Source organism: Salmo salar, chromosome ssa17 (assembly GCF_905237065.1).
Source record: "Salmo salar chromosome ssa17, Ssal_v3.1, whole genome shotgun sequence".
NCBI lineage: Eukaryota > Metazoa > Chordata > Actinopteri > Salmoniformes > Salmonidae > Salmo > Salmo salar.
Genome location: NC_059458.1, coordinates 84,136,783 through 84,157,704, shown reverse-complemented (window position 1 = coordinate 84,157,704; position 20,922 = coordinate 84,136,783). Strand labels below are relative to the sequence as shown.

At 45.5% G+C, this 20,922-nt stretch overlaps 2 protein-coding genes across 2 annotated transcripts in view; both read left to right on the top strand.

Annotated features, from left to right (window-relative positions):
• Window positions 1–11,367, top strand: part of LOC106609835 (ninjurin-2) — a 90,517-nt gene extending 79,150 nt beyond the window's left edge. The window contains exons 2-4 of the mRNA XM_045700262.1: window positions 6,124–6,257; window positions 6,424–6,503; window positions 10,249–11,367. Of these exons, the coding sequence (XP_045556218.1) occupies window positions 6,124–6,257; window positions 6,424–6,503; window positions 10,249–10,397 (363 nt within the window). The 3' untranslated portion in view covers window positions 10,398–11,367. The remainder of the gene's footprint in view (window positions 1–6,123; window positions 6,258–6,423; window positions 6,504–10,248) is intronic.
• A 2,593-nt stretch (window positions 11,368–13,960) lies between these two features.
• The window catches only part of LOC106599296 (ELKS/Rab6-interacting/CAST family member 1), a 678,087-nt gene continuing 671,125 nt past the window's right edge, over window positions 13,961–20,922 (top strand). Inside the window, 1 exon segment of the mRNA XM_045700260.1 lies at window positions 13,961–14,151. The gene's annotated coding sequence lies outside the window, so the exon portion shown is untranslated.

Below are 20,922 nucleotides of genomic sequence, written 5' to 3'. Positions count from 1 at the left end.
TACACACACACACACACACACACACACACACACACACACACACACACACACACTCTCTCTGTGTGGGTGAACTAGACCCGATGAGGTATAGTGCTGGTCTGGTCTGGTAGAGTCTACTGGTCTGGTCTGGTAGAGTCTACTGGTCTGGTCTGGTAGAGTCTACTGGTCTGGTCTGGTAGTCTACTGGTCTGGTCTGGTAGTCTACTGGTCTGGTCTGGTAGAGTCTACTGGTCTGGTCTGGTAGAGTCTACTGGTCTGGTCTGGTAGAGTCTACTGGTCTGGTCTGGTAGAGTCTACTGGTCTGGTCTGGTAGAGTCTACTGGTCTGGTCTGGTAGAGTCTACTGGTCTGGTCTGGTAGAGTCTACTGGTCTACTGGTCTACTGCAGCTGGGATCAGGTTACAGCCATCTGATCTACCCTGAGCCACAGAGCAAACAAACATGATGTACACACACACACACACACACACACACACACACACACACACACACATACACACACACACATTTTATTTATTTAAATAGGCAAGTCCGTTAAGAACAAATTCTTATTTACAGTGACGGCCTACCCTGGCCAAACCCTAACCTGGATGACGCGGTGCCAATTGTGCACCGCCCTATGGGACTCCCAATCACGGCCTGTTGTGATACAGCCTGGAATCCAACCAGGGTCTGTAGTGACGCCTCTAGCACTGAGATGCAGTGCCTTAGACCGCTGTGCAACTCGGGAGCCCACGATGTACACACTCTAATACACACACACAGCACGTACACCACGATGTACACACTCTAATACACACACACAGCACGTACACCACGATGTACACACTCTAATACACACAGAGCCTTCAGAAAGGATTCATACCCCTTGACTTATTACACATGTTGTTGTGTTTCAGCCTGAATTTAAAAACATTCACCCATCTAATATCACATTTGTATTTATTTATTTCACCTTTATTTAACCAGGTAGGCCAGTTGAGAACAAGTTTTCATTTACAACTGCGATCTGGCCAAGATAAAGCAAAGCAGTGCGACACAAACAACAACACAGAGTTACACATGGAATAAACAAACATACAATCAATAATACAGCAGAAAAATCTATATACAGCAGGTGCAAATGAGGTAGGATAAGAGAGGTAAGGCAATAAATAGGCCATGGTGGCGAAGTAATTACAATATAGCAATTAAACACTGGAATGGTAGATGTGCAGAAGATGAATGTGCAAGTAGAGATACTGGGGTGCAAAGGAGCAAGTTAAATACAGTATGGGGATGAGGTAGGTAGATAGATGGGCTGTTTACAGATGGGCTATGTACAGGTGCAGTGATCTGTGAGCTGCTCTGACAGTTGGTGCTTAAAGCTAGTGAGGGAGATATGAGTCTCCAGCTTCAGAGATTTTTGCAGTTCGTTACAGTCATTGGCAGCAGAGAACTGGAAGGAAAGGCGGCCAAAGGATGAATTGGCTTTGGGGGTGACCAGTGAAATATACCTGCTGGAGCGCATGCTACGAGTGGGTGCTGCTATGGTGACCAGTGAGCTGAGATAAGGCGGGGCTTTACCCAGCAGAGACTTGTAGATGACCTGGAGCCAGTGGGTTTGGCGACGAGTATGAAGCGAGGGTCAGCCAACGAGAGCGTACAGGTCGCAGTGGTGGGTAGTATATGGGGCTTTGGTGACAAAACGGATGGCACTGTGATAGACTGCATCCAATTTGTTGAGTAGAGTGTTGGAGGCTATTTTGTAAATTACATCGTCGAAGTCGAGGATCGGTAGGATGGTCAGTTTTACAAGGGTATGTTTGGCAGCATGAGTGAAGGATGCTTTGTTGCGAAATAAGAAGCCGATTCTATATTTAATTTTGGATTGGAGATGCTTAATGTGAGTCTGGAAGGAGAGTTTACAGTCTAACCAGACACCTAGGTATTTGTAGTTGTCCACATATTCTAAGTCAGAACCGTCCAGAGTAGTGATGCTGGACGGGCAGGCAGGTGCGGACAGCGATCGGTTGAAGAGCATGCATTTAGTTTTACTTGCATTTAAGAGCAGTTGGAGGCCACGGAAGGAGAGTTGTATGGCATTGAAGCTCATCTGGAGGTTAGTTAACACAGTGTCCAAAGAAGGGCCAGAAGTATACAGAATGGTGTCGTCTGCGTAGAGGTGGATCAGAGAATCACCAGCAGCAAGAGCGACATCATTGATGTATACAGAGGAGAGAGTCGGCCCGAGAATTGAACCCTGTGGCACCCCAATAAAGACTGTCAGAGGTCCGGACAACAGGCCCTCCGATTTTACACACTGAACTCTATCGGAGAAGTAGTTGGTGAACCAGGCGAGGCAATCATTTGAGAAACCAAGGCTGCTGAGTCTGCTGATAAGAATGTGGTGATTGACAGAGTCGAAAGCCTTGGCCAGGTCAATGAATACGGCGGCACAGTAATGTCTCTTTTCAATGGCGGTTATGATATCAAGGACCTTGAGCGTGGCTGAGGTGCACCCATGACCAGCTCGGGAACCAGATTGCATAGCGGAGAAGGTACGGTGGGATTCGAAATGGTCAGTAATCTGTTTGTTAACTTGGCTTTCGACGACCTTAGAAAGACAGGGTAGGATGGATATAGGTCTGAAGCAGTTTGGGTCTAGAGTGTCTCCCCCTTTGTAGAGGGGGATGTCCGCGGCAGCTTTCCAATCTATGGGAATCTCAGACGATACGAAAGAGAGGTTGAACAGGCTAGTAATAGGGGTTGGAACAATTTCGGCAGATAATTTTAGAAAGAAAGGGTCCAGATTGTAGGGGTCCATATTTTGCATCTCATTCAGGACATTAGCTATCTGGATTTGGGTGAAGGAGAAATGGGGAGGCTTGGGCGAGTTGCTGTGGAGGGTGGAGGGCTGTTGATCGGGGTAGGGGTAGCCAGGTGGAAAGCATGGCCAGCCGTAGAAAGATGCTTCTTGAAATTCTCAATTATCGTGCATTTATCGGTGGTGACAGTGTTTCCTAGCCTCAGAGCAGTGGGCAGCTGGGAGGAGGTGGTCTTATTCTCCATGGACTTTACAGTGTCCCAGAACATTTTTGAGTTTGTGCTACAGGATGCAAATTTCTGCTTGAAAAAGCAAGCCTTAACTTTCCTAACTACCTGTGTATATTTGTTCCTAACTTCCCTGAAAAGTTGCAAATCATGGGGGCTATTCGTTTCTAATACAGAACGCCACAGGATGTTTTTGTGCTGGTCAAGGGCAGTCAGGTCTGGAGAGAACCAAGGGCTATATCTGTTCCTGGTTCTAAATTTCTTGAAAGGGGCATGCTTATTTAAGATGGTGAGGAAGGCACTTTTAAAGAATAACCAGGCATCCTCTACTGACAGGATGAGGTCAATATCCTTCCAGGATACCCAGGCCAGGTCGATTAGAAAGGCCTGCTCGCTGAAGTGTTTTAGGGAGCGTTTGACAGTGATGATGGGTGGTCGTTTGACCGCTGACCCATTACGGATGCAGGCAATGAGGCAGTGATCGCTGAGATCTTGGTTGAAAACAGCAGAGGTGTATTTAGAGGACAGGTTGGTTAGGATGATATCTATGAGGGTGCACGTGTTTACGGATTTGGGGTTGTACCTGGTGGGTTCATTGATAATTTGTGTGAGATTGAGGGCATCAAACTTAGATTGTAGGATGGCTGGAGTGTTAAGCATGTCCCAGTTTAGGTTACCTAGCAGCACGAGCTCTGAAAATAGATGGGGGGCAATCAATTCACATATGGTGTCCAGGCCACAGCTGGGGACAGAGAGTGGTCTATAGCAAGCGGCAACGGTGAGAGACTTGTTTCTGGAAAGGTGGATTTTTAAAAGTAGAAGCTCAAACTGTTTGGGTACAGACCTGGATAGTAAGACAGAACTCTGCAGGCTATCTCTGCAGTAGATTGCAATACCGCCCCCTTTGGCAGTTCTATCTTTTCGGGAAATGTTATAGTTGGGATGGGGATTTCAGGGTTTTTGGTGGTCTTCCTAAGCCAGGATTCAGACATGGCTAGGAAATCCGGGTTGGCAGAGTGTGCTAAAGCAGTGAGTAAAACAAACTTAGGGAGTAGGCTTCTAATGTTAACATGCATGAAACCAAGGCTTTTACGGTCACAGAAGTCAACAAATGAGAGCACCTGGGGAGTGGGAGTGGAGCTAGGCACTGCAGGACCTGGATTAACCTCTACATCACCAGAGGAACAGAGGAGGAGTAGAATAAGGATACGGTTAAAGGATATACGAACTGGCCGTCTAGCACGTTCGGAACAGAGAGTAAAAGGAGCAGGTTTCTGGGCACAATAGCATAGATTCAAGGCATAGTGTACATAGTGTAAGGTAGGATGTGAGTACATTGGAGGTAAACCTAGGCATTGAGTAATGATGAGAGAGATATAGTCTCTAGAGACGTTTAAACCAGGTGATGTCATCGCATATGTAGGAGGTGGAACAACATGGTTGGTTAAGGCATATTGAGCAGGGCTAGAGGCTCTACAGTGAAATAAGACAGTAATCCCTAACCAGGACAGTAATGGACAAGGCATATTGATATTAGGGAGAGGCATGCGTAGCCGGGTGATCAATAGGGGTCCAGTGAGTGGTTGGGCTGACTGGAGACACGGCGATTCAGACAGTTAGCAGGCCGGGGCTAGCAAGCTAACAGTTAGTAGACCGGGGCTAAACAAGCTAGCAGAAGGGCCTTAGAGGGACGTCTCGACGGAGGAAAGTCTGTTTTTGCCTCCGGCGTGCAGCGACGTCGATAGACCAGCCGTGATGGATTAGTAGGGTTCCGAGTAGCAGAGGGGTCCAGGTCCAATTGGCAAAATAGGTATAGTGGCAAAAGAAATTGGCCGATGGATCGATACAGTCCAATATAATGACAAAGTGAAAAGGTTTTTAGAAATGTTTGCAAATGTATTGAAAATTAAATACAGAAATATCTATTTTACATAAGTATTCAGACCCCTGAATCAATACTTTGTAGAAGCACCTTTGGCAGCGATTACAGATGTGAGACTGTCTGGGTAAGCCTCTAAGAGCTTTCCACACCTGGATTGTGTTACAGTACAGTCCCCTCCCCTCACCACTGTTTCCTACATGTTATTCTGGATACTGTGCTGCCATCTATTGGTGCATTAGGAGAATTGACGAGGGTTCAGATGACAGATTGTATTTGCTTCCATCTTCTGTATAAAGGTGAGAAACAACTAGTGGGTAGAGGATTTGACTTACCCATCCCTCGCTCCCTCCCTTCCTCAGGGTGGTGACTCTAGTCTCAACCTGAAACACTATGCCACTAAGAAGACCAGAGCAGAGAGAATGTTAGACGTGGCCTTACTTATGGCTAATACTCCTGGCTAATACTCCTGGTTAATACTCATGGTTAATACTCCTGGCTAATACTCATGGCTAATACTCATGGCTAATACTCATGGCTAATACTCATGGTTAATACTCATGGCTAATACTCATGGTTAATACTCATGGTTAATACTCCTGGCTAATACTCATGGCTAATACTCATGGCTAATACTCATGGCTAATACTCATGGTTAATACTCATGGCTAATACTCATGGTTAATACTCATGGTTAATACTCCTGGCTAATACTCATGGCTAATACTCATGGCTAATACTCATGGCTAATACTCATGGTTAATACTCATGGTTAATACTCATGGTTAATACTCCTGGCCAATACTCATGGGTAATACTCATGGTTAATACCCATGGCTAATACTCATGGGTAATACTCATGGCTTAATACTCCTGGTTAATACTCATGGCCTTAACTCCTGGCTAATACTCATGGCCTTACTCCTGGCTAATACTCATGGCCTTACTCCTGGCTAATACTCCTGGCCTTACTCCTGGCTAATACTCATGGCCTTAATACTCCTGGCTAATACTCATGGCCTTACTCCTGGCTAATACTCATGGCCTTAATACTCCTGGCTAATACTCCTGGTTAATACTCATGGTTAATACTCATGGTTAATACTCCTGGTTAATACTCCTGGTTAATACTCATGGTTAATACTCATGGTTAATACTCATGGTTAATACTCCTGGTTAATACTCATGGTTAATACTCTCTTTCTGTCCCAGGGTGGTAACACCAGTCTGAATCTGAACCACTATGCCACTAAGAAGACGGTAGCAGAGAGCATGTTAGACGTGGCCCTGCTGATGGCCAACGCTGCCCAGCTGAAGGCCGTCCTGGAGCAGGGGCCAGACTTCAGGTATTCCGATCACATTTTATTTTATTTGATCATTTAAAACACAAGTGGATATTTGTGTGTCAAATAATTGTAACAATAAAGTTTCCTGACTTACTGTATTTCCATTGTAGTCGTCTGGTTTTGGCCACCAGGCAGGATACGTCTAAGAGATTATACGTCATTACAGGTACTACGTCACCGTCCTGGTCCTCATCGGGTCTTCACTGCTCTTCCAGGTGCTGGCTGGGGTACTGTTTGTCGCCATGGGTGAGTCTGGAATTGTAAAGTCAAGTGTCATTATAGTAAAAAGCCGGACTGTAAGACGTCCATGCGATGGGCAACAGAAGCACACAGTCCATTTCACAACTTCAACCAATGTGTGTTGTAAACTGTTTATTACTAACCTTTAAACAATCATCTTAGTCCCTAAAGTACTTATGAAGCGTTTGTAGCATCAGTGGCGTGTATTTATGTATACCAAAAGAAGACAGGCTTCCCCAAATATTTGACCAACAGGCTTCCCCAAATATTTGACCTGTGTTTTCATACTTTTCCGTCAATTCTGAAGTGTCTGAATCCCGCCAGTGAAATCCTCCTAGCGAGGGAAACAGCGCCCCTCTGTCTCAGTGTGTGTAGCCATGTCTCTGATGCTGTCTGGAACTAAATAATATAACACCTTGCCACTGTAGCGTTTGATTGGTTGATGCCGTCAACCGTTTGGCCTCCCTTTATAAAAAAAAAAAAAAAAAATGAAATAATGAGCCAATCAGCATTGAGATGAGCTCAACAATGTGTTGTCCTGGCGCAGCAAAACTCCCCCCACGGGAGGACAGTTTGGATTTGGCTTCACACCAATCAAATCACATCCTATGTAAAATGTCATTGTCAGAAAAATATGTCTGTTTCTGGTCTGTTTGTGTTGATGTCCTGCACTGGCTAGCTTGCTAAATCATCCCTTTCCTAAGCCATGGATGGAGATGGGGATTGGACTTGTGGTTTTGGCTTAATTCTCTGTACAGGCCAATGATTATGACTGCGATTCTGATCAAACCATAAATGCATATATCCAGACCCCAGGAAGAGTAGCTGCTGCCACTGACTGGAGACGATTGAAGTTCAATATGTAGCCTGGAAGTAGTCTAGTAGAATCACGTTATGTCACATCTGTCGGAAGGATTGGACCAAAGAGCAGCGTGTTGAGTGCTCATCTTCTTTTTATTAAAGTAAGGTGAACACTTAAACAAAAAATAACAAAACGACACACGACAGTTCCGTAAGGTAACACAGACTATACGGAAAACAACCACCCACAAACCCAAAGGAAAAAACAGGCTGCCTAAGTATGGCTTCCAATCAGAGACAACGAAAGACACCTGCCTCTGATTGGAAACCATACTCGGCCACACATAGAAAATGAACATAGAAAATGAAAACTAGAACAAATCCCCATGAAACAAACCAACCCCAAAACACACCAAAACAGCACCCCCTGCCACGCCCTGACCATACTACAATGACAAGTGACCCCTTTTACTGGTCAGGACGTGACATGTTAACTAGCTAGCTAACTTAGCTGGTTCATTGTTGCCCATGCGAGGAAGTTAGGCTGGCAAGAATTTTAGCTAGGTAGCCTGTGAAAACATAAACTGAAAGTGTACAGAGCCATAGACCGTTTAGCCAACATGAAAGAGAGGAGGAAGGCATAGGTATTCAACTAGTCCACAAGTAGGGTCAAAAAATAAATAATTACTTGCACACATATGCAAGGGCACACGCACACACACACACACACACGCATACACGCGCACACACACAAATCAGTAACCATGGACAGCCACATGATATTTAGCTACATTGATTGGACTAAATCGTTTTTGGTATCTTTAAGTTTGTTTTCAGTGTATTAAACTAAGCATATACTGTTATTGTTGATTTGATGATGTTTAGATGTTTAGATGTTTAAGCTGAAATGGTGCTGGAATAGCGGAGGCAGGGCACCAGTCGTCTGTGGCTGACTTGAGGTCACTCTGTAGTTCTAAATCAGTCTCTAGTTCTAAATCAGTCTGTAGTTCTAAATCACTCTGTAGTTCTAAATCAGTCTCTAGTTCTAAATCAGTCTGTAGTTCTAAATCAGTCTCTAGTTCTAAATCAGTCTGTAGTTCTAAATCAGTCTCTAGTTCTAAATCAGCCTGTAGTTCTAAATCAGTCTCTAGTTTTAAATCAGTCTGTAGTTCTAAATCAGTCTCTAGTTCTAAATCAGCCTGTAGTTCTAAATCAGTCTGTAGTTCTAAATCAGTCTGTAGTTCTAAATCAGTCTGTAGTTCTAAATCAGTCTGTAGTTCTAAATCAGCCTGTAGTTCTAAATCAGCCTGTAGTTCTAAATCAGTCTGTAGTTGTAAATCAGTCTGTAGTTCTAAATCAGTCTGTAGTTCTAAATCAGTCTGTAGTTCTAAATCAGCCTGTAGTTCTAAATCAGCCTGTAGTTCTAAATCAGTCTGTAGTTCTAAATCAGTCTGTAGTTCTAAATCAGTTGTCTGTGGCTGACTTGAGGTAGTAGTTCTGTAGTTCTAAATCAGTCTGTAGTTCTAAATCAGTCTGTAGTTCTAAATCAGCCTGTAGTTCTAAATCAGCCTGTAGTTCTAAATCAGTCTGTAGTTCTAAGTCAGTCTGTAGTTCTAAATCAGCCTGTAGTTCTAAATCAGCCTGTAGTTCTAAATCAGTCGGTAGTTCTAAATCAGCCTGTAGTTCTAAATCAGTCTGTAGTTCTAAATCAGTCTGTAGTTCTAAATCAGCCTGTAGTTCTAAATCAGTCTGTAGTTCTAAATCAGCCTGTAGTTCTAAATCAGTCTGTAGTTCTAAATCAGTCTGTAGTTCTAAATCAGTTGTCTGTGGCTGACTTGAGGTAGTAGTTCTGTAGTTCTAAATCAGTCTGTAGTTCTAAATCAGCCTGTAGTTCTAAATCAGCCTGTAGTTCTAAATCAGTCTGTAGTTCTAAATCAGTCTCTAGTTCTAAATCAGCCTGTAGTTCTAAATCAGTCTGTAGTTCTAAATCAGTCTGTAGTTCTAAATCAGCCTGTAGTTCTAAATCAGTCTCTAGTTCTAAATCAGCCTGTAGTTCTAAATCAGTCTCTAGTTCTAAATCAGCCTGTAGTTCTAAATCAGCCTGTAGTTCTAAATCAGCCTGTAGTTCTAAATCAGCTTCTGTAGTTCTAAATCAGCCTGTAGTTCTAAATCAGTCGTCTGTTGCTGAATCTGTAGTTCTGTAGTTCTAAATCAGTTTCGCTGTAGTTCTAAATCAGTTGTCTGTAGCTGACTTAAGGTATCAGACAGTTCTGTAGTTCTAAATCAGCCTGTAGTTCTAAATCAGTTGTCTGTGGCTGACTTGAGGTAGTAGTTCTGTAGTTCTAAATCAGTCGTTCTATCTGTAGTTCTAAATCAGTTTTCTCTGTCTGTGGCTGACTTGAGGTAGTAGTTCTGTAGTTCTAAATCAGCCAGTCTGTAGTTCTAAATCAGTTTCCTGTCTGTGGCTGACTTGAGGTAGTAGTTCTGTAGTTCTAAATCAGTCTGTAGTTCTAAATCAGTTGTCTGTGGCTGACTTAAGGTAGTAGTTCTGTAGTTCTAAATCAGTCTGTAGTTCTAAATCAGTTGTTGTTTAGTAAACTGTAAAACATGAACTTACTTGACCACGCTGCAGGTCATATGACTGTTTGTTATATGTAATATTTGCTTTGTGAATTTCACCTGACAGATGTTTCTCTCCGGTTTTGTGATGAAACAAACGTATGTGTAGTTTAATTTATTCCGCCACTGTTTTTTGATGTTGTATATTATTGTATATCACGGTGGCGTATGAACGAATGGGTTATAGAGCAAAAAACACAATATCACAACATAGGTTATAATATGTCTTGTTTACTGGCTTGGCTTCCTGACTGATATTACCCACGCACCATTACTGTTTAGCATCAAGTCTCACCTCAGTTACAACACTGTTTGTCTCTGTGTGTTCCAGCACGTAAGGACCTGAACAACATAGCTAACCAGAGGAAGCTGGACATCATGAACAACGTGGCCACCGGCCTCGTCTTCATCACCACCATCATCAACATCTTCATCACCGCATTTGGAGTGCAGAAAACTGGCCTGTACCCTAAAACCTAGACTGAAGAGTGGCCTGTACCCCAAAACCTATACAGTAGACTGGACTGTACCCTAAAACCTAGACAGTAGACTGGACTGTACCCTAAAACCTAGACAGTAGACTGGACTGTACCCTAAAACCTAGACAGTAGACTGGACTGTACCCCAAAACCTAGACTGAAGAGTGGCCTGTACCCCAAAACCTATACAGTAGACTGGACTGTACCCTAAAACCTATACAGTAGACTGGACTGTACCCTAAAACCTAGACAGTAGACTGGACTGTACCCTAAAACCTAGACAGTAGACTGGACTGTACCCTAAAACCTAGACAGTAGACTGGACTGTACCCTAAAACCTAGACAGTAGACTGGACTGTACCCTAAAACCTAGACAGTAGACTGGACTGTACCCTAAAACCTAGACAGTAGACTGGACTGTACCCTAAAACCTAGACAGTAGACTGGACTGTACCCTAAAACCTATACAGTAGACTGGACTGTACCCCAAAACCTATACAGTAGACTGGACTGTACCCCAAAATCTAGACTGAAGACTGACCTGTACCCCAAAACCTAAAGTGATATACTTCAGCGATATATCTTTCAAAACACGGCAATACGGGTTTACTATTGTTTTCTATTGTAACTTTTATTTTATCAGAAGAGATTTGTAAAAGAAAGATATTAATAATTTAAATGTCAAAAAGTAGAATTGTCTTATTCTAATGTGTATGGCTCAGAAATCAAATTAAAGACAAGTGTTTGGGCTACAGATTAGTCTCTCTAGACAAACGGGTTGCCTCCCACAATTTAACAATGTTCAAGCTTGTCCTTGGTCTGGGATTTCCAAGAATGGCTACCGACCAAAGGGTCTTCAGATTATATAAGGGGAAACAGAGACTACTAGTGGTTTCTATTTTACTAATAAAGAACGATACTCACTGTGTCTAAAGTGTGTCTCTAATGCAATAAAGTCCACACAACAACTGTGTCTTGGTCAAATGTTCTGTTATGTGAGTGCTTAGACACGTGATGCTGAATAAAGGTGCTTATAAATGATAAGTAATACGGTTGGGGAGTAAATTATGACATCAGTTACATTTAATCTGATTACAACAAAAACTGTAACGGTAATCACTTATGTTACCAGCAAAAACATTGTAATCAGATTACAGATACTTTTGGAAAAACAAGATGATTACTTCATTGGATTACTTTTAAAAAAAATGATGTTTTGCAAAATAAATACATTATAACAACTTTCTGTTCTCAATGACATTCAGTTAAGCATTGAAAAAGGAAGCTAGTTTAAAGGTCCAATGCAGCTGTTTTTATCTCAATATCAAATAATTTCTAACTAACAATTAAGTGCCTTATTGTGATTTCAATTAAAATGGTCCAAAATAAACAAAAACTTGCTTCTTAGCAAAGAACAATTTCTATTGGTCTGAGTTAGGAGGGCAAAACTGAAAACTAGCTGTTATTGGCAGAGAGGTTTGGAACGCTCTTTCTTATTGGTCGATTAACTAACTTACCACCTGGTGATTTCACCAGGCAGGCCAAAACTCCATCCCACCAAAACAGGCTGACATTTCAGACGGTCTTTTCAAACAGCTCTTACACTAAAAGGACCATAATCATCATTTTCACAATTTCAAAGTACTGTATTATTCCAACCTCATATTGTGGAAATATACACTAAGTGTATAAAACATTAGGAACACCTGCTCTTTCCATGACATAGACTGACCAGGTGAAAGATATGATCCCTTACTGACGTCACTTGTTAAATCCACTTCAATCAGTGTAGATGAAGGAGAGGAGACAGGTTAAAGAAGGGAGTTTTAAGCCTTGAGACAATTGAGACATGGATTGTGTATGTGCCATTCAGAGGGTAATAGTGCCTTTGAACGGGGTATGGTAGTAAATGCCAGGCACACCGGTGTGTGTGTGTCAAGAACTGCAATGCTGCTGGGTTTTTCATGATCAACAGTTTCCTGTGTGTATCAAGAGTTGTCCACCACACAGAGGACATCCAGCCAACCTGACACAACTGTGGGAAGCATTGGAGTCAACATGGACCAGCATCCCTGTGGAACACTTTCCACACACCTGGAACACTTTCAGCAAAACGGGGTGCAACTCAATATTAGGAAGGTATTCCTAATGTTTTGTACACTTGGTGTATATAAACACAGGACAATCACATTTTCAACTGTATGGGCCTTTAAGTTTATTGCACCTGAGCAAGTCTGACCACAAGTCAGAGACCACTGTGATGACACACCAACTGATGACCACCAATCAGAGACCACTGGGATGACACACCAACTGATGACCACCAATCAGAGACCACTGGGATGACACACCAACTGATGACCACCAATCAGAGACCACTGGGATGACACACCAACTGATGACCACCAATCAGAGACCACTGTGATGACACACCAACTGATGACCACCAATCAGAGACCACTGTGATGACACACCAACTGATGACCACCAATCAGAGACCACTGTGATGACACACCAACTGATGACCACCAATCAGAGACCACTGTGATGACACACCAACTGATGACCACCAATCAGAGACCACTGTGATGACACACCAACTGATGACCACCAATCAGAGACCACTGTGATGACAAATGCGATTGATGGATCCTTTTAGTATTCTTCTAATCAAAATCTAACTGAAAGTAATCCGATTACGTTACTGAGTTTGGGTAATTAGGACAGGTAATTAGTAACTGTAACAGATTACATTTATAAAGTAACCTAACCAACCCTGCACTAATAAGTCATTACATTTCATGATCAAGGCTTTGGTCTATGGCCACTCGGGTGACCAAACCAGACACATTCCTTGGGCCACGTCTGGGTGGGTGACAGCGGGTGTGTGTGTGTGTGTGTGTGTGTGTGTGTGTGTGTGTGTGTGTGTGTGTGTGTGTGTGTGTGTGTGTGTGTGTGTGTGTGTGAGAGAGAGTGTGTAAGGGGTACACACACTACACCACCTTGGCGCCAGGGGACTGGACTGGGACGCTATGGGAGGTCATCAACACTGACAGCTGGAATTATCAGAACTGTCATTGACAGTTGATTACAATGAACACATTGCTGTACAGGCCTACACACACCACATGTGCATACTTAGAAATACACAAAAGTAAATTGTAGGCAACAAAATACATAATACTGTGTATAGCTCTCAAAGTACATGAGACACAATGTCATGGTCACACTACAAACAGCTAGCCTTACATTAAAATGCTTGTTGTAGTTTCCAAACAGTGTTAGAGCTTCAAAGGAGGGTTTGACAATACACTGTTATCATGATCTGTGATTAGGCTAGGAAGTTTTTACCAAAGTGCGCCCTCTCCTGTTTGAAATACCTGGCAAGGAATCAAAGAGCTGCAGGAGTAAGGGTCTGGAATAGAGCGCGTTCTATTGTGACAGTCTCTCTGCTACAGAGGAAAGCCCGTTCATTTCTCTAGTGACCTCAAGCACAGCGCCCTCCCGCCTGTGACTGATGTTGAAAGACTCGTGCACGTCCGGCGGTGGAGTGGAGGGAGGCCATTCTCGTGAACGCGCATCCCGATCCTTACGTCACTGAAGCGCCCTGGCTCGGGGATCTACTGGTAGTGCTGGCAAGGGAGGAGAAAAATTAACTGCTCCGAAAAGAGGCAATTTCTATCGGTTGTAACGGTTCCTCTACGGATAACGGTTCTATCTGTTCTCACTGGACTAACCGGATTTATGAGAAGAAGGTAGGTGACATTTTAAAAGTGTTTTTCTAGATTGAAGCCCACTTCTGACTGGGCTGAGAAGTGGACAGTCTAATTTCCGTGAGTGTGTGTGTATCTCAGGAAAGAGCAGTCATGTACATGTGTTGAGTGTGTGTGGTGTGTTATATGGTCGTTTTGACAGCATGTCTGTTGTAATTAACTAGAATTATACGCAGCTTTACTTAGTTGTTGTCTCGAGTTGTTGGGCTCTTCTGTAGCGCGACATAGAAGGAGGGAAAATATATTTAGCGGTTGAGGAAAAGAGGTGTCTCGTTTCACTGGGGTTTAATGTAGGTATGCAATGTATTCTACCATTCAATGTATTCATGTGTTCCCTCAGAGGAATAGACAGTCTTATAGCCGACTAAAGCGGTTATGAATCAGTGCATTGCGTTTTTGTCGGTGTAGTGAGAGAGTTGTTCTAGACTACCGTTGAGTGTTCATTTGACTGTCTTGCTCTAAAGGTTTAGTCTTTAACTTGTCAGTCTTAGGAAAGAGCTGTCATATCGCTGGGTGGCCAACACAGCAAGTCCACACCCGCTCCATAGACTAGCCTACAACCTATTCCAGCAAGTTGCACATTGTTACATTTTTGCTACGCTGTGTGGATAAACCATTTATCGCTAGGCCTATTCGGCAACATTGTAGCCATACGTTATTGTTGTAAACACTAAAGCTATAGAAAGATTTACGACAGATAGACTGATTATTTTATGTACGACATGTTTTCCTAGGGGAATGACTTGTTTCTAGTGAATTACCTCCAGAGTGTAAGGTTGCCTCCCATTGAAATGGCATTTCCCCAGCTCCTCCCAGAACCCTGGCGCGGCTCCCTTCCAGAATAGCCAACCTGGCCTAAACATTAGACCTTCTGAAGTGTTTGGAAACGCCCTGTGTAATAGACTGTAGCCTATTCCAGAGCAGCCGTGATTGACTTGGTAAATGTGGGAGGAGGCGGTAGGCTGTTCCCGGTCTCCTCCAGACAGAATGGGCAACAGGTTGCTTCATGGCTGCACTGTATGTAGTCCTCACCTCAAACAGCCTAATAACTACTGTATGTAGTCCTCACCTCAAACAGCCTAATAACTACTGTATGTAGTCCTCACCTCAAACAGCCTAATAACTACTGTATGTAGTCCTCACCTCAAACAGCCTAATAACTACTGTATGTAGTCCTCACCTCAAACAGCCTAATAACTACTGTATGTAGTCCTCACCTCAAACAGCCTAATAACTACTGTATGTAGTCCTCACCTCAAACAGCCTAATAACTACTGTATGTAGTCCCAGGATCACCTCAAACAGCCTAATAACTACTGTATGTAGTCCCAGGATCACCTCAAACAGCCTAATAACTACTGTATGTAGTCCTCACCTCAAACAGCCTAATAACTACTGTATGTAGTCCTCACCTCAAACAGCCTAATAACTACTGTATGTAGTCCTCACCTCAAACAGCCTAATAACTACTGTATGTAGTCCTCACCTCAAACAGCCTAATAACTACTGTATGTAGTCCTCACCTCAAACAGCCTAATAACTACTGTATGTAGTCCCAGGATCACCTCAAACAGCCTAATAACTACTCAGTAATAATGCTGCTCCCTAACTAGATTAGTTTGACAGAATAATAACATTGTGTTTTTTATCACTTACTATTCTTTGAACGGTAGTATTTTTCGGTAGCTACAGTGGGCCTAGTTTGTAACGGCAGTAGGGACCGTCTGTATTTTTCATGAAATCGCTAATTACCGGAGAAGTTACCTTAAGATCATGAACTTTTTGTTCTTTAGTTTAGTTTATTGGCTCGTGCTGCAGCTACTCTTCCTGGGGTCTGTTCAATATTGTACATGTCATACATCACACAATGCTGTGTGTCCTGGCCTTTGGACTGATAATTGATTAGTCAGTTGACTGATAATTGATTATGTCTGTCTGTCTGCCTGTCGGTCTGCCTGTCGGTCTGCCTGTCGGTCTGCCTGTCTGTCTGCCTGTCTGTCTCCGTCGGTCTGCCTGTCGGTCTGCCTGTCGGTCTGTCTGCCTCTGCCTGTCGGTCTGCCTGTGTGTATGAGAGATAATTAAGGAGTGAATGAATGTTATTTACATTTACATTTACGTCATTTAGCAGACGCTCTTATCCAGAGCGACGTACTAACTCCACTGTGAGGAGGCCTACAGTCTGTCTCAGTGTCAGAGCCCACCTGCTATAGAGGAGATAAGGCCCTAATAACATGGCACCCTACCCCAGTCCATATTCAAGGCCTTATGTCAGGCTGCTCCACTGTAAGGCCTTATGTCAGGCTGCTCCACTGTAAGGCCTTATGTCAGGCTGCTCCACTGTAAGGCCTTATGCCAGGCTGCTCCACTGTAAGGCCTTATGCCAGGCTGCTCCACTGTAAGGCCTTATGTCAGGCTGCTCCACTGTAAGGCCTTATGCCAGGCTGCTCCACTGTAAGGCCTTATGTCAGGCTGCTCCACGTAAGGCCTTATGCCAGGCTGCTCCACTGTAAGGTCTTATGTCAGGCTGCTCCACTGTAAGGCCTTATGTCAGGCTGCTCCACTGTAAGGCCTTATGCCAGGCTGCTCCACTGTAAGGCCTTATGCCAGGCTGCTCCACTGTAAGGCCTTATGCCAGGCTGCTCCACTGTAAGGCCTTATGCCAGGCTGCTCCACTGTAAGGCCTTATGCCAGGCTGCTCCACTGTAAGGCCTTATGCCAGGCTGCTCCACTGTAAGGCCTTATGCCAGGCTGCTCCACTGTAAGGCCTTATGCCAGGCTGCTCCACTGTAAGGCCTTATGCCAGGCTGCTCCACTGTAAGGCCTTATGCCAGGCTGCTCCACTGTAAGGCCTTATGTCAGGCTGCTCCACTGTAAGGCCTTATGCCAGGCTGCTCCACTGTAAGGCCTTATGCCAGGCTGCTCCACTGTAAGGCCTTATGCCAGGCTGCTCCACTGTAAGGCCTTATGCCAGGCTGCTCCACTGTAAGGCCTTATGTCAGGCTGCTCCACTGTAAGGCCTTATGCCAGGCTGCTCCACTGTAAGGCCTTATGCCAGGCTGCTCCACTGTAAGGCCTTATGCCAGGCTGCTCCACTGTAAGGCCTTATGCCAGGCTGCTCCACTGTAAGGCCTTATGCCAGGCTGCTCCACTGTAAGGCCTTATGCCAGGCTGCTCCACTGTAAGGCCTTATGCCAGGCTGCTCCACTGTAAGGCCTTATGCCAGGCTGCTCCACTGTAAGGCCTTATGCCAGGCTGCTCCACTGTAAGGTCTTATGCCAGGCTGCTCCACTGTAAGGTCTTATGCCAGGCTGCTCCACTGTAAGGCCTTATGCCAGGCTGCTCCACTGTAAGGCCTTATGCCAGGCTGCTCCACTGTAAGGCCTTATGCCAGGCTGCTCCACAGCCCTCCTCCCACCAGATACAGCCCCCTGTGGGGACATTGGACCCTGGTCACAGGGATATGACTCTGATAACAGTGATCATGTGAATACCTCTCTGTTTCATCTGGTTGGTTGTGGGAGACAGCTGACCTGCTGGAGGATGGGTCTTTGATGGGTCTTTTTCCTGCTGGTAGAGTTTATTTCGCTCCTGAGTGGCACAGCGGTCTAAGGCCCTGCATCTCAGTGCTAGAGGCGTCACTACAGACCCTGGTTTGATCCTGGGCTGTATCACAACCGGCTGTGATCGAGAGTCCCATAGGGCGGCGCACAATTGGCCCAGCGTCGTCCAGGGTTTGGCCGGGGTAGGCCGTCATTGTAAATAAGAATTTGTTCTTAACTTACTTGCCTAGTTAAATAAATGTTAAATAAAATAAATTATTTGAATGAAAAGAGGATGACATTGACACTGGCATAATATTGACATACTGTACATTTTTTGTTTAATGGAAATTTAGTGAACTAGTCACAACAACATCCTCTAGTTGTTGATTTATAGTTTTCACCTCCCCTCTGACCCCTATCCCAGTACCTGGTGGACACCTGGTTTCACCTCCCCTCTGACCCCTATCCCAGTACCTGGTGGACACCTGGTTTCACCTCCCCTCTGACCCCTATCCCAGTACCTGGTGGACACCTGGTTTCACCTCCCCTCTGACCCCTATCCCAGTACCTGGTGGACACCTGGTTTCACCTCCCCTCTGACCCCTATCCCAGTACCTGGTGGACACCTGGTTTCACCTCCCCCTCTGACCCCTATCCCAGTACCTGGTGGACACCTGGTTTCACCTCCCCTCTGACCCCTATCCCAGTACCTGGTGGACACCTGGTTTCACCTCCCCTCTGACCCCTATCCCAGTACCTGGTGGACACCTGGTTTCACCTCCCCTCTGACCCCTATCCCAGTACCTGGTGGACACCTGGTTTCACCTCCCCTCTGACCCCTATCCCAGTACCTGGTGGACACCTGGTTTCACCTCCCCTCTGACCCCTATCCCAGTACCTGGTGGACACCTGGTTTCACCTCCCCCTCTGACCCCTATCCCAGTACCTGGTGGACACCTGGTTTCACCTCCCCTCTGACCCCTATCCCAGTACCTGGTGGACACCTGGTTTCACCTCCCCCCTCTGACCCCTATCCCAGTACCTGGTGGACACCTGGTTTCACCTCCCCCTCTGACCCCCTATCCCAGTACCTGGTGGACACCTGGTTTCACCTCCCCTCTGACCCCTATCCCAGTACCTGGTGGACACCTGGTTTCACCTCCCCTCTGACCCCTATCCCAGTACCTGGTGGACACCTGGTTTCACCTCCCCCTCTGACCCCTATCCCAGTACCTGGTGGACACCTGGTTTCACCTCCCCCTCTGACCCCTATCCCAGTACCTGGTGGACACATGGTTTCACCTCCCCTCTGACCCCTATCCCAGTACCTGGTGGACACCTGGTTTCACCTCCCCTCTGACCCCTATCCCAGTACCTGGTGGACACCTGGTTTCACCTCCCCTCTGACCCCTATCCCAGTACCTGGTGGACACCTGGTTTCACCTCCCCTCTGACCCCTATCCCAGTACCTGGTGGACACCTGGTTTCACCTCCCCTCTGACCCCTATCCCAGTACCTGGTGGACACCTGGTTTCACCTCCCCTCTGACCCCTATCCCAGTACCTGGTGGACACCTGGTTTCACCTCCCCTCTGACCCCTATCCCAGTACCTGGTGGACACCTGGTTTCACCTCCCCCTCTGACCCCTATCCCAGTACCTGGTGGACACCTGGTTTCACCTCCCCCTCTGACCCCTATCCCAGTACCTGGTGGACACCTGGTTTCACCTCCCCTCTGACCCCTATCCCAGTACCTGGTGGACACCTGGTTTCACCTCCCCCTCTGACCCCTATCCCAGTACCTGGTGGACACCTGGTTTCACCTCCCCCTCTGACCCCTATCCCAGTACCTGGTGGACACCTGGTTTCACCTCCCCTCTGACCCCTATCCCAGTACCTGGTGGACACCTGGTTTCACCTCCCCTCTGACCCCTATCCCAGTACCTGGTGGACACCTGGTTTCACCTCCCCTCTGACCCCTATCCCAGTACCTGGTGGACACCTGGTTTCACCTCCCCTCTGACCCCTATCCCAGTACCTGGTGGACACCTGGTTTCACCTCCCCTCTGACCCCTATCCCAGTACCTGGTGGACACCTGGTTTCACCTCCCCTCTGACCCCTATCCCAGTACCTGGTGGACACCTGGTTTCACCTCCCCTCTGACCCCTATCCCAGTACCTGGTGGACACCTGGTTGGAGCCTGACTTTATAACTGTACATCACGGAGAAGATCAAAGCCTAACTCCCTCTCTCTAACCCAGGAGGAGAGTGAAAGTGACAGAGAGAGAGAGGCCCCATGTACTCCCTCTCTCTAACCCAGGAGGAGAGGGAAAGTGACAGAGAGAGAGAGGCCCCATGTACTCCCTCTCTCTAACCCAGGAGGAGAGGGAAAGTGACAGAGAGAGAGTCTTACCCCATGTACTCCCTCTCTCTAACCCAGGAGGAGAGGGAAAGTGACAGAGAGAGAGAGGCCCCATGTACTCCCTCTCTCTAAACCAGGAGGAGGGAAAGTGACAGCGAGAGAGAGGCCCCATGTACTCCCTCTCTCTAACCCAGGAGGAGAGGGAAAGTGACAGAGAGAGAGGCCCCATGTACAAATGACTGCCTGAGTTGTTTGTTGAGTCCAATATGTGCAAGTCAAGACCTATCATCTCTCACTTCTGTAACGTCAAGTTAACTCAAAGTTGTGTGTGTGTGTGTGTGTGTGTGTGTGTGTGTGTGTGTGTGTGTGTGTGTGTGTGTGTGTGTGTGTGTGTGTGTGTGTGTGTGTGTGTGTGTGTGTGTGTGTGTGTGTGTGTGTGCGTTATCATGTATCAACTTGCTAGTGGCTTTCTGAGATAAAGAGTCTAATGGATAAGGATAATGCTGAATGAGCGTGAGAGAAATTATATTAATGTAGTGTATAGGAAGGATAATGCTGTATTGCATAGGAAGGACAATGCTGTATTGTACAAGGATACTGATGTATGACAACAATATGAAGGATAATGCTGCACGACAGCGAGATGAATGATCATGCTCCATTGCAGAGAAAGGATAATGCTGTATTGCAGACGAAGGATAATGCTGTATTGTAGGCCTTATACACAGTAATAACACTATCTTTCCCCTAGAACCCAAAAAGTTGGGGCTAGCACTTCAGAATATATTTAATTTAACAAAAATGGAGATTTTGAGATTAATTTTTGTGGAGTTAGCTCAATCTGGGCAA